Source organism: Phaethon lepturus, unplaced genomic scaffold (genome assembly GCF_000687285.1).
Source record: "Phaethon lepturus isolate BGI_N335 unplaced genomic scaffold, ASM68728v1 scaffold36039, whole genome shotgun sequence".
NCBI classification, from domain to species: Eukaryota; Metazoa; Chordata; class Aves; order Phaethontiformes; family Phaethontidae; genus Phaethon; species Phaethon lepturus.
In genome coordinates, this window is record NW_010566184.1 from 1 (window position 1) to 12,072 (window position 12,072).

Below are 12,072 nucleotides of genomic sequence, written 5' to 3' on the forward strand. Positions count from 1 at the left end.
GGGGAGAAGACCCTTTCGGTGAAGAATTGTCGTATTGACAATTCAGGAGTGGCAAGTGTCTGAAAAATGCCGTGTAACTCGTTGGGGAGATGGATGTTGTGTTTTTAAGGTTCCAGTTTGCCTCCGTAAGCCAGAGTATTACAGCTTGTCATTATTTAGTGACAACATCAATAAATTCTTCCAAGGCGGAGAAACAGTTTATACCGGCTGAGCATCTTGCCCTGCGTTCGTAAAAGGACTTTAAAGCAGTATCCCAGTAGGTGATGTTCCTTTTGGTAGTTTATTTGATTTTATCGTTTTCTATCGTTTGCACAGGCTTCACAGACTTTGTTAAGTTTTGATTACAATATTCACTTAATGGACCTTTTTTAAATTTCTGATTACTTTTTATTTCATGGCCTTTATGACCATCCGTGTGACTTGTGTTATTTGGTATTAGTATTGTTGTTTGAGATAGTTACCCTTTATTTTGTCAGTTTGCTCATAGTATTAGCTAACGAATTATTCATTCTTAAAATGTATCCTATTTTTCTTTGTGATTTATTATTATTATTTCTTTGTGATGTATTATTCTGTCTGAACTGTCTCCTTCACTATAGATGTACATTACGTAATTTTTTTTTTCTACCCAAGGCGTGGATTTTAATTCCAGTTTGAAGTTTTCATTTGATCTCTCTCTCCCTGGGAAGAAAACATCAAGAAAAACTCCAAGTTCTCGCAAGGTAAAAAATATTCATGAAATCTGAATGAGTTTTATACACTGAAAAACAGAAACCCTTCTAAAAATTGATTGCACTTAGATTCTGGATTAGAAGATGCTCTTTTTTTTCTTTCTTTAAAAAACAGATAAACAAAAAACCCCCTTTGATATCCCTGTGGTTTAGTTGGATTAGGCCAGCGCCTGAGATCCATCTCGGATTGTTTTTCCAAGACGCAGATATCGATTTCCCGTGTGTTATTCCCTGAACTTGTTCTTTGTGTGACAATGATGTCTATTAGGAAAACTCCACATCTGCAGATATTTCCCTTGTGGAAACTGGTCTCTGCGCTAATGAATTACGTTACCAGTATTTTCAGGTTTTATGTAGCAGAGTAATTTCTAGGAATATTTGGCTACCCGTTACATACTATGCCCTTTTAAAGTTTTATGTCACACAGGATTTTTTAAAAGGAGGCGTCTTTCGTCCTTCCCCGAAGAGGTCCTGTGCCGACACCGGGGCTGGGCTCGTCCTGCCTCTGCAGCTCTTCTTAGCGCATCCCTTTTCTCTTCCAGATCGAAGTAATGCACGACTATCAAGAAAAACGGAATTCCTTGCAGTCTTTTATTTCAGACAGTGATGACAACTTAGATATACTAAAAGGGTAAGCTTTCACCGTGTTTACATCACTCACAATGGTGTTTATTTCCGGCCAGTCCTTGCCCCATCCATGTGTTCCTCCAACCTGACCTGGGCTTTTACCTTTTTTATCATCCCTGTGTTGGTTGTTCATGAGATTGCAGTGTGTTTTGGGCTGCTTGAACTGCATTGATTACCTTTGGTTTTTTTACAGACATAAAAATAACATCTTTCTTTCTTTCCCTTTATTTTAGCCATGTCATAAATGAGCTTATAGAAACTGAGAGAGTGTACGTAGAGGAACTCTTCACTGTTTTGACGGTGAGTGACTTCTTCAGGTTGCTCATTATTGTTCCCTGGTGACTTGTACAAAACGGCACCTGCCACTTTGTCAAACTAAGTAAAAATGTGATGGGGCAGGTTTCTACCAGACTGTCAGATCCCAAGCTAGTCATAAAAGTTCAAGTTTTCTCCCTGGCTTTTCTTTGTTGGAGGCATCTGCAGGAACAGTTGGTGTCAGGATGAGCTTTTCCTCTAGAATGAGGGAGAAGCCTTCTGTTTGTCCACAAAAGCACTGGTAATTAATGTCAGCACCTGGAAAAAGGTACAAAAAGCTGGTATTTTTAACTGTTCCCTAATTTCTTTTACCTTTTGGAGACAAAAGAGAGAAGCTTGTGTTTTATCCTTCGGAGGATTCTGTCTCAACATTGTGAGGTTTGTCAACGTATAAAGCACATTTCTTTAGAAACCAGATTATAATTTCTCTTACTTCCATTTTAGACACTTCTGCTTTATTCCAAAATAACTCTTGCTGATGGCCAAAACAAGTTGGCTGTTAAATAACTCTCTCCCCTTAGATTTCTCTCACCCAGGAGCAAGCAGGATATAAATCTGTTGGACTGCAGGTAGTTACATGTAATTGCCCTGATTGTTTTTTTGTTAAACCACAATCTATATGATAAAGCAGTTGGCAGGTACACAGATTTGTTACTGTGCATATCAAGTCTAGATGGAGAAAAAAGGACAGATTGACTTACGTTTTCTGAAAACAGTATTTCCCTTAAAGAGGGAAGCCTGCTTGCAGTGGTTAAATGTAAATGACTAATTTTCCAGATACTTATCTTCTACAGCATCCTTAATCAGCTACAAAATGCCTGCTTAGTATAAGGAATACTGATTCCAACCAGAGTGAGTGTCAGAGCTTAATTTGGAAAGCCAAAGAAGACATGCTGTACGTAGTGAATACATTTTTGCAAACATTTCTGCTATTCTTGTTAAAAGGACCTCAGTTCTGTGCAAGGCTGGGTGACTAGCGTGGCCAGCTCTGGCTGAGCTGTGGCTAATGGCCTTCTTGATGCCTTCTTTGCAGTGATGGTCGTGAGCGCTGTCGGTGCCTTCTCCCTACTCTACAGTTAGGATGCTTACTACACCTGGTGGATGTGTTTGCGTTGGTGCAGTGATATGCTGTTACTGAGGGGACCTTTGCATTATTTCCTAGTTCCACCCAACAATCTGTAGTGCAGTGATGTCCCTCCAGCTCCTCCCTGGTTCGGGAGGCTGTGATTTCAAGAGGCAAGCGGAGGCACAGAGGACAGAAATCCTGAGGCATTGAGGCGAGCGAGATGCTGGCGCTCAGTGGGTCTTGTACAAGAGCAAAAAGCCCATTAATTCTGGTATTTGATCTCAAGCCGTCTCTGCTTTGCAGCAGGTCACCTCGTGCACCGGTTCTCGTGAGGTTGCGTGTAACTGCATACCCTCTACAAACATGTTGTCACTCCCCGTGTCCCACGCTCATAGCAGCTAATGGGCTTAACCCAGACAAGTTTTCCACCGGGACCTCTCCCGCAGTCAGGCCACAGCAAGGAGAAAGTGGCTGTGATTTGCCTTTGGGGAGTAGAGGGCATCTCTGCAGCGCTGGCCAGCCCCACGGGAGCCGTCCCAAGCCATGCCCTGCTGGACCACAGCCCCGCGCGCCCAGGCACTGAAAGACAGGGATTTAGAGACAAAAATAAGGAAATCAAAGGGATGTTGCACTTTGAAACAAAGCAGGTTGTATTGAAAGTCTGTTCACATCCCCTTTTCGTCTGTCTTTGAGGACATGCCAAGCCAAGGCCTTACCAGCTGAGTGATGGGCCCCTTTTGCATCCCGCAGGGCTACAGAGCTGAGATGGATAACCCCGCCATGCTCATCCTCATGCCTCCCGTGCTGAGGAACAGGAAGGACATCCTCTTCGGAAACATGCCCGAGATATACGACTTCCACAACAAGTACGATGCTGGCTCTATTGCCCCTTTTTATCAGACTGATTTCCTGTAACGATTAAATACCCAAGCTGTACCTTGCTCACCGCTGCATGTTGTCTCTTCCCCCATCTCTTGCAGAATTTTCCTGCACAGCCTGGAAAGCTGCCTGGGAGCACCCGAGAGAGTGGGATTTTGTTTCCTAGACAGGGTTGGTAACTCATTTTCACGTATAAAGCAGACTTGAAGGCCAGCGTTTCTCCTCATTTGTCACGTTCTGCAGCATCCCGGTTATGTCAGTGGAGTAAGATGCTTCTGATAGGTGATACCAAGAGCAAGGCAGGGAGCGTGGGTGCGTGGCCAGCAGCAGATGGGGGAGAGCAACAGTTGTGACTGTGCCGTGCTCTGCTGTGATTCCCAGCAGTGGTTCTTTTACCCAAACTCCGTGACTTTGAGATATTACGGTTAGCAGGAGGGAGAAAAGCAAATTTACAGTTTGGGTGCTCACCTTAATTTGGCTTCCCAGCAGGTTTGCGTGCGGGTGCGTGACTTGCTTTTCGGCTTCCCTTACAGCGGGAGGATTTCCAGATGTATGAGAAATACTGCCAGAACAAGCCCCGGTCGGAGTCCCTGTGGAGGCAGTGCTCCGAAAGCACCTTCTTCCAGGTGAGCTGTTTGTTCCTGCCAAGGCAGGCATCGTCCTGCGGCACTCACTTGTCCTGAACACCCTCCTCAGCCCCCCGGTGACTTTGTGGCGTGTTCTGTTTACTGTCGCGTGGAAGCCTCACAAAAATAGCAGTTGGAGTTTCTTGTGCCCAAGGAGTTTAAGGCAGATCCATTCATTATATTATTTTACGTGTTTTTATAAAATTTTAGCTATAGGCACCGTATGACATTTTTATGTGAAATCTTCAAAGTCATCAAACCGTATTAGTCATGCTGTTGGAATAACTACTTATAGTTGGTGCAGAAAGTATTTAATCTGAATTCTTTGTTCCAGGAATGCCAAAGAAAATTAGAGCACAAACTCGGGCTGGATTCCTATTTGCTTAAACCAGTGCAGCGCCTGACAAAATACCAGTTACTTCTGAAGGTATTTCATATTCTGCTTTGAAAGGACATCGGGAGATAGATTTGTTTTCTGTTTTCTTTTATTTTTCGATTAAAGGTTACCTGTAAATCAGCACCAAGCCTTAGATTGCATATTGCTTATCTTGGCCTTCCATAGTGACTTTCAGTGAGGATGAAAATTTGCATAACTAGAAAAGGAACAAGTGCTTTTAACAAGCTGTTTTTAAGGGGAGAAAGACTGGATATGTTTAAAGATGCAAAATGACAGAACCACTTCTAAGAAAACTGAAGCAGAGATGATCATAAGTGTTTGATGAGTGAAATAGATTGTATTGATGCATCTCTTGTTCTCCTTGGGTTGTTATAGTGCCTGTCATCTTTAATGCATTTATTCTTGTGTCCCCCTTGTGAGGCAGGGCAGTGCTGGTATTCCCACTTTATAGAGTGTGAACAACAGTGGGGTGGTGGCTTCTGAACCCCATCTTGCAGCTTCTTGAATGAGGGATGGGTACACAAGAAGCTGTAAGTGGGCAGAGGAGGTCTGAAATGAAAGTAATTTTATATCAGTGCTATAGTTCCCAACTCTGTCTTCTGTTTGTTGACTTGAAGGCTCTGGATTTTATAAAATCTGTTCCTTGTGTCTGCCAGTCTGAAGACCATCATCGGCTGCAATCTCATTTGAAGGCACATATGACATATTTGCAGATGATGGAAAACCTGAGCCTTATTTCCCATTTCTTACCAAGCCGGAAAACACAACACAAAGAACTCAGATGAGCGTGGTGCTGCTTTATAACCTGACACCATCTTTAAGGAAACTCAGAAAAAATGGGCCATGCTTCAGTGGTCTGTTCCACACCTCATACTGACCATGGTTTAGAGTGGGTCTTTTTTCCAGTGACATATGAGAAAAGAAAGTCAGGCAGCGTAGGTTGCTCTGGGGCATTGGAAACTTTGGGTGAGATGGAAAAGTCTGTTTTGTTCAGGTGCAAACATGTGCTCTTCCATTTCTATTTTCAGGAGTTGCTAAAGTACAGCACGAGCTGTGATGGAGTTCAGGAACTTCAAGAAGCTCTGGTTGCAATGTTGGATTTGCTAAAGTCAGTCAATGACTCTATGCATCAGATTTCAATAACAGGATATGATGTGAGTAGATTTGGGTAATGAGAGACCTTGCACAAGGCCGGATGATGCCCCGGGAATGGATAGCGTCCCAGAATGTACGAACTAAAAACTATACTAGAACAGCTACAAAGTGTAGCTTTGGGATCAGGAAGCTCTTACAGGTGGCAGTCTTCCATCTGATTTCAGGATTTTGGAAAATATCCGCATCCAAAGGACATACCCAAAGTCACGTAGTGCCCACACTTGCCACCTTGTGGTTCTCCAGAGTATTTTTCCAGCGTGCATTTTCGTTCTCTCACCTTGTAATTCACCTGGGGTGCCTTCACAGCATTTCTCATTCAACACTTAACTAAATATGCTCTGAGGCTGATTTTGATCCTTGCCCATTGAAGCAGTTTTCTTTCCTAGGGTTTCAGGGAAGGGAGAGGGGATGGCTTTCTAAGCTACTGGTTCCAGTCCTGGCCTCCCCGAGAAATCCATCCTCCGAGACCTCAGTTCAGGCTCTAATCTCATCTGCCCGCTCCCAGTGAAGAAGCCAGAGCCCTTGACCTGGACTTCCGTAGGAGTTGGAGAGTTTTCCTATCTTCCTAGTTCTTCCAGTTACTGACTTGTATCCCTTCACGTAAGCTAGCCGCAGCGCTCTGTCCGAGACCTCTGCTTCCCTCCTGGCACCATGCCATCACTCCCAAAAGATCATCTGATCCTTCCAGGAAGATCTATTCTTAGAGTGACATGCCTTGGAACAGGGCTGGCCCCATTGCCCGTCATTGTTTGAACAGTTCTCTTACATTTTAAGTGATGTCTTTTTCTTTCTTTTTTTATTTGTCATACTCTCACAGGGTGACCTGAGCGAACTGGGGAAAGTATTGATGCAAGGATCTTTCAGTGTTTGGACAGGACACCGGAAAGGTCCGACAAAAATGAAGGATCTTGCCAGGTTCAAGCCAATGCAGAGGCATCTGTTCCTGTATGAGAAAGCCTTGGTCTTCTGTAAGAAGCGAGAGGAACATGGAGATGGATATGACAAAACCTCATCTTACAGTTTTAAGCATTTTTTGAAAGTAAGGACTTTTTAGCTGGAGCCATTGCCATGTATATTGTACATCAGTAACTCTGCAGACCCTGAGAGTATTTTTCCTCTAACACAGTGGCTTCTTTTCTGCTATTAAGGGCTGTAATGCCTCATATGGCAGTGCCATGCCCTTCGGTTGTAATAAGCTGTGAGGACCCCCACAGCTGAAGCGGCAGCTGGGAGAGCCCATGGCCTCAGAGTCACATCCGTGATGGCATGTGCCAGGGAAATGGAGCACGTCCCAGGGAGGAGAACGTGCCTTCCCCCCTCCCCTAGCCTGCTTTCCAGGAGCAGGGGTGAGGGCATGAAATTTGCGGGGGGTGGGGAGCCTTTCACATCTTTCCCAGCCCACCTGGGAGAGCAAGGGGCCTCCTCACGCCCCTGGTCCCCAGGGAGGTCCCTTGGGCTGGGGTCTGCATGGCTGCTCCTGTTTCCCAGCCAGGAGGATGCAGAGATAACTCTTCTTCCTCTCTGATTGCCTTTCTCCTTTGGCAGGCTCTAACTGCAGCTGAAAGTACGATTATCAGATGAAGAGAGTAGCCTATGGCAAACTATGAGGGACATAAACAACTGTCCCAAGCCTATATATGCTAACTTATCAATAAAAATCCCAAACTGCTCCTCTGAAAGAGACCTTCTGGCGTACTGCATGTGATGAGCACTTCTAACATCACCATTTTGTCTCAGTACTCTGCCTTGTTTTTCTTGATAAATAAAAACCCAACGTGGTATATCTTAGAATGGAAAAAAATGGGCACTTGCAGGCAGAGCCTTCAGGTGCTGGAGGTCCCTGATCTCCGTGGGGCCTGGGCCGGGAGATACCACAAGTAGTGGGAAAGCCATGTCATAGTAGATAAGTCTGTTCAGCTCCAGTGCCTGTTACAAATTGTGTATTAAAACCAAATCCCAGGCCATATGTTTCGGTACTTAAATGTTTTTCCCAAGCAGCATCATTTTCTTTCCGGAGAGCTTGTTTTCCCCGTGTTACTTGTTTTACCATACGTGCTTTTGAAAGAACTGAAGAGGTAGCATGGGAAAAGCCTGCTCGGAGGAGAAAACCTACCTAGGAGAAAAACACGAGAAAACCGTGTTCAGGAGTCCAGGCAATGGGGCCAGGGTTTATCTTTGTCTTGGGAGGGCCCATTTTCCGGTTGTTCGCGTTGCCGTGCGGAGAGGTTGGGGTTAGAAATCCACGGATGCTGCAGGATTACATCTGCACACATCCATTTTCCGAATTCCCGTCCTGAGGGCGAAATCGTGTTTCTGGAGCTTGACATTTGTTTGATTCATGATAGTATCAGGAAATTATGTTTCTCTGCAAGAATGTTTTCCGGGGATTCAGACTTAAAGCATGCTGTTGGGTAGAAGCTGTGTAACTGGATGTCTGTAAAACAAACAAAGAACCCCTCAGGATAGTATTTTACATACTGTGTAAAATACCCAGTGGTAAATACCTCTTCAGCTGAGATTCAGTAACTTAGAGGATGCAGACTGGTAACTCACTGCAATGCCAAGTAAACCAGTCTGCCTGGTACCGCCGCGGAAGGCGGTGGCAGACGAGGAGCATCCCTGACCCACCTCGCCCTGCGTTGCGGTGAGCCAGCAGCTGAGGGACAGTGAATCCCGCTCAGGGGGAGGAAAGAGAATGTCAAAATCCACTAATACGAATGAACAGACCGTAAATACATCTATTCCTGGCATTTTCCTTTGCATTCTCCTAGTAGATTATCTGAGATTTCTAATGTCTGATGCCCAGGCAGTTTTCTAGAAGCCTCCGTAGAAACTGCCATGCCAAAGGAGAGGCACGGGATGGAAATTGCAGCGCCTGGATGAGGTGCTCTCTGGGCTGCCCTTTCAACATCTTTCGTAATTTTTTTTTTAAACTTTCAAGCTTTTTAAGTTGTCATAAAATCAGAACGGAGCCTGAGCCAGCTTTCGAAAGCAGCATTGCGCAGGATAAAATTTTTCAAAATGTTCAGGACTGTGCTGCAGATTTTAACCGATGCATTTTTTTAAATCCCAGTAGATGCGTGTAAAACTGCGGATGTGCAGCTGGTCGCTGGCTTTAGTCTCCTTCTTGCAATCTCAGCCCTATTCTTCGGCGCAGATCTCTCGGCTTTTGTCGAAGGTGCCTGTGCAGGACCGGGTTGAGAGGGACGCGAGGCAAAGAGCGGCTGGGAAATACCCACCGCTGTTCGGTGACGGGCCCTTCCCGTCTGGAGGCAAACGCTTCCTCACAAGTTCAGGAGAGCTCTGCTGTTCATGCCAGTGAAGAAACGAGGAAAGCCAATTAGCAACTTGCTTCCGATTTCCCGAGGCTGTTCGTAGTCGCTGGAAGCAGGTGCCAACGTTTGAAAAAGTGACTGGGGACAGAAAGTTTGCCCAGGTGACTTAATCTGTAAATCCTCGCAGTCTTTCAGACCGAAAGCTCTGAGGATGCACGTACCGACAGAGAGGAACAGCAATGTTAAACAGATGTTATTTCTAAGGCCTTATTTGTATTTATACTGGATTTATCCAATATAGTCTCTGTGAATCATTCGTGATGGATGACACCATTATTATTAGACCTATTTCAAAACGTGTGAGCAGGATACTTCAGCGGTGTTTGACCGTCCATTAGTCGGCGATGAATTGCTAGCAAGCTGTGCCTAAAGTGAGAGGATGGTTTATGCAATACCAGCTATTAAAGCATTTTTCAGCTTCATGGCATGTTCAGCAAGTAGGTCCGAGCTCTCCTGTTGCAGAAGAGTTTTTTGGTCTCTAATCATAGTTTGAGCTACCGATTCAGGTGGGTCACGTTGTGCAAATCCTGAATTATTTCCGCCTTTTGCGTTTCCATTCAACTTGCCAAAAGTGGTCTGTGATAATGGGTACCTACGTACAGCAGCATTCAGCCACATCTAGCTTGGAGTCTGCGTCCCTCTTGAAAGCCAAATTTACGGCAGCTCAGCCTGTATAAAGTTAACCCTTCTTTTGGAAGCCTTGGAATGATGTCTCGACTACAGGAATGGGCAGGGACCAAAAGACGTTGAACTGAAATTCCTAAAGGAGTTAAAGGCTTCGCAAATGGGGTTTAAGGCTCGGTGAAAGAACAAAACACAGAATTCAGTGAGTAAATAAAGAGTAATATGGCAGAAATAATGTATGTAGAAAAATAACGCGCCACGCGTTTATAAAGCTTCATCAGCCTCATCTGAGAAGTTTCATACTGAAAGAGGTATGAGATGGCTTTTCAGTGAGTTCCACTGATTCCCAGATGAAAAGTCCCCTAAGGGTCTGTTGATTGGTTTCAGAAGGCTTTTACAAATACAGCAAGCTGGGGGAAAATCAGGGGGGATAAGCCAGGTAATGACTTTCATTTGCTACTGAAATGAAAGTTGGTGAAATGTGTGAAATTGGGTGAAAACAGGTTTGTTTAACATGCTGCAAAATGCCTGGGTTCATAGGGAAGAGGGAAAGATCTGTAGTGTGTTTAATTTTTTGGTTCTTTTGGGTTTGCAGATGAATGCAGTTGGAATAACTGAGAATGTGAAGGGAGATCATCGGAAATTTGAAATCTGGTATAGTGGGCGAGAAGAGGTCTATGTCGTGCAGGTTTGTAGCTTCAAAAATCTGGATATTTCTACGGCCTCATAACAGTGTTAAGGGAATGTCTCCCATTGATCTTTATGGGATTATCAGACAATTAACTTCTTCCTCTTTGCTTGTGTCGGCGTTCACAGAGCTGTCGCAGCGGCTGGTCCTTGGTGTCTAGTCCGGAGCCTTTTACTCCAGATGAAATCTCAAACAGACCAGTGGTTTTACTGTGCTTAATAGCTTATGTGAATTGAGCTGGGAAAGGGGCCTCATGTGCTCCTCTACAATTAGATGTCAGAACTGCTCCCAGAGCAAAGGCTTAGGCTCCGTGGTGCTATTTCCCGTAGTCTTCCGACTCATCTACAAAACAGTATCCCAACTGGCCTGATTTCTTCTTGTTTGTTGGCTTTTTTTTTCCTTTTGTAGCATTTTGAATAGAAATTTCTGACGGTGAAATGTTTGTGTAATGGGGTGTTCACAGGAAAACCCGTTGTGAAAATACTGTTGATTGATTTTTTTTTTTTTTAATTTTTTTTAATTAGTCTTCTGCCTTTTTTCTCCATGTTACAACACAGTTGCCAACTTAAATGCATAAAGCAGATGCATGTAGCCAAGTATACATATATTCAAAAGGCAGATTTGGCCCTTTAGGTGTTTTGTAGAAGAGCTAAGATGCATGCACACACGCAACGTGCTTTTCCCTGCACTTCTTGTGTTGTTGTGATGGCTCCGCAATTTCCACTGTGTTTTTCCTGGATGTAGTGGCGATCGTCCATTTTAAAAGATCAAGAATATTTAAAATTTCGTGGTGGCTTTGGATAAAAGGGAATTTCAGATAATTACAGCGTAGAAAAGTAAGATTTTACTCATACGTTATAACTCAGACAATTTTCTTTTCTTCCAGGCCCAAACAGTAGATCTGAAGATGGCATGGTTGAATGAAATAAGAAAAATTTTGTTCAGGCAGCAGGAGCTTATAAAAGGTACATTTGACCAATTTCTCTGTGGCATTCCCTCTGCAGCAAACCTTTTCAATTTTCACATAGTTAATCTTCAAATCCACTAATTCTCACCAGAGAATTGATTTTCGGAAGAAGCCTAGTCGCAAAATACTGCAGTGAGGTCTTACATTACAGGGAAATATCATAACTTGGAGCAGTAAAGGCCAGGTGCTTATGTGAAAATGAATTACAGAAGTACATTTTTATTTTTCATCATTCTCTTGGGGATTATTTCACATTTGTTATCATAGGCTTAATTCAACAAGATACATACCAGATGCCTAGTTTTAAGCATATTATAGTCTTCAGTGACATGCTCGCTATTGGATTTGTGCTGACGTACCATCTTAATCATAACTAAGTCTGTGCTTTGCAAGAGTCCCTAGGTCTGTTTTTCTCTGAACAGAAATCATTAGGCTTGTACAAAAGGTCTAACTTTTAAAATAACGCTTCAAGTGTGACGGTTACTTACAAAAAAGTCAATTTTAAGCTGGTGTTTGACCTCCCCGCAGTGGAGAAGCAGCAGCCCGGCTCGTGCACGGACCAGCTCCCGCTCTGCTCCCAGCCCAGCGATGGGTGAGTCGCAGGAGCCGGAGCGGGGGGCTCTCCCCGGTACCCCCCGTCGCGGGGCACCCAGCGCCTTCCG

General features: G+C 44.2%; 1 protein-coding gene across 1 annotated transcript; it reads left to right on the forward strand.

Moving 5' to 3' along the window:
• Nucleotides 1–633: 633 nt before the first annotated feature.
• Nucleotides 634–12,006, forward strand: LOC104615671 (proto-oncogene DBL-like; the record flags this gene model as incomplete). The annotated part of the gene is made up of 12 exons (XM_010295406.1): nucleotides 634–722; nucleotides 1,274–1,362; nucleotides 1,592–1,658; nucleotides 3,490–3,605; nucleotides 3,720–3,789; nucleotides 4,152–4,244; nucleotides 4,579–4,671; nucleotides 5,670–5,795; nucleotides 6,614–6,835; nucleotides 10,351–10,443; nucleotides 11,330–11,408; nucleotides 11,939–12,006. Coding segments are annotated over 12 exons (1,205 nt in total), but the record flags the coding sequence as incomplete, so codon positions are not given.
• Between the last annotated feature and the right edge of the window lie 66 nt (nucleotides 12,007–12,072).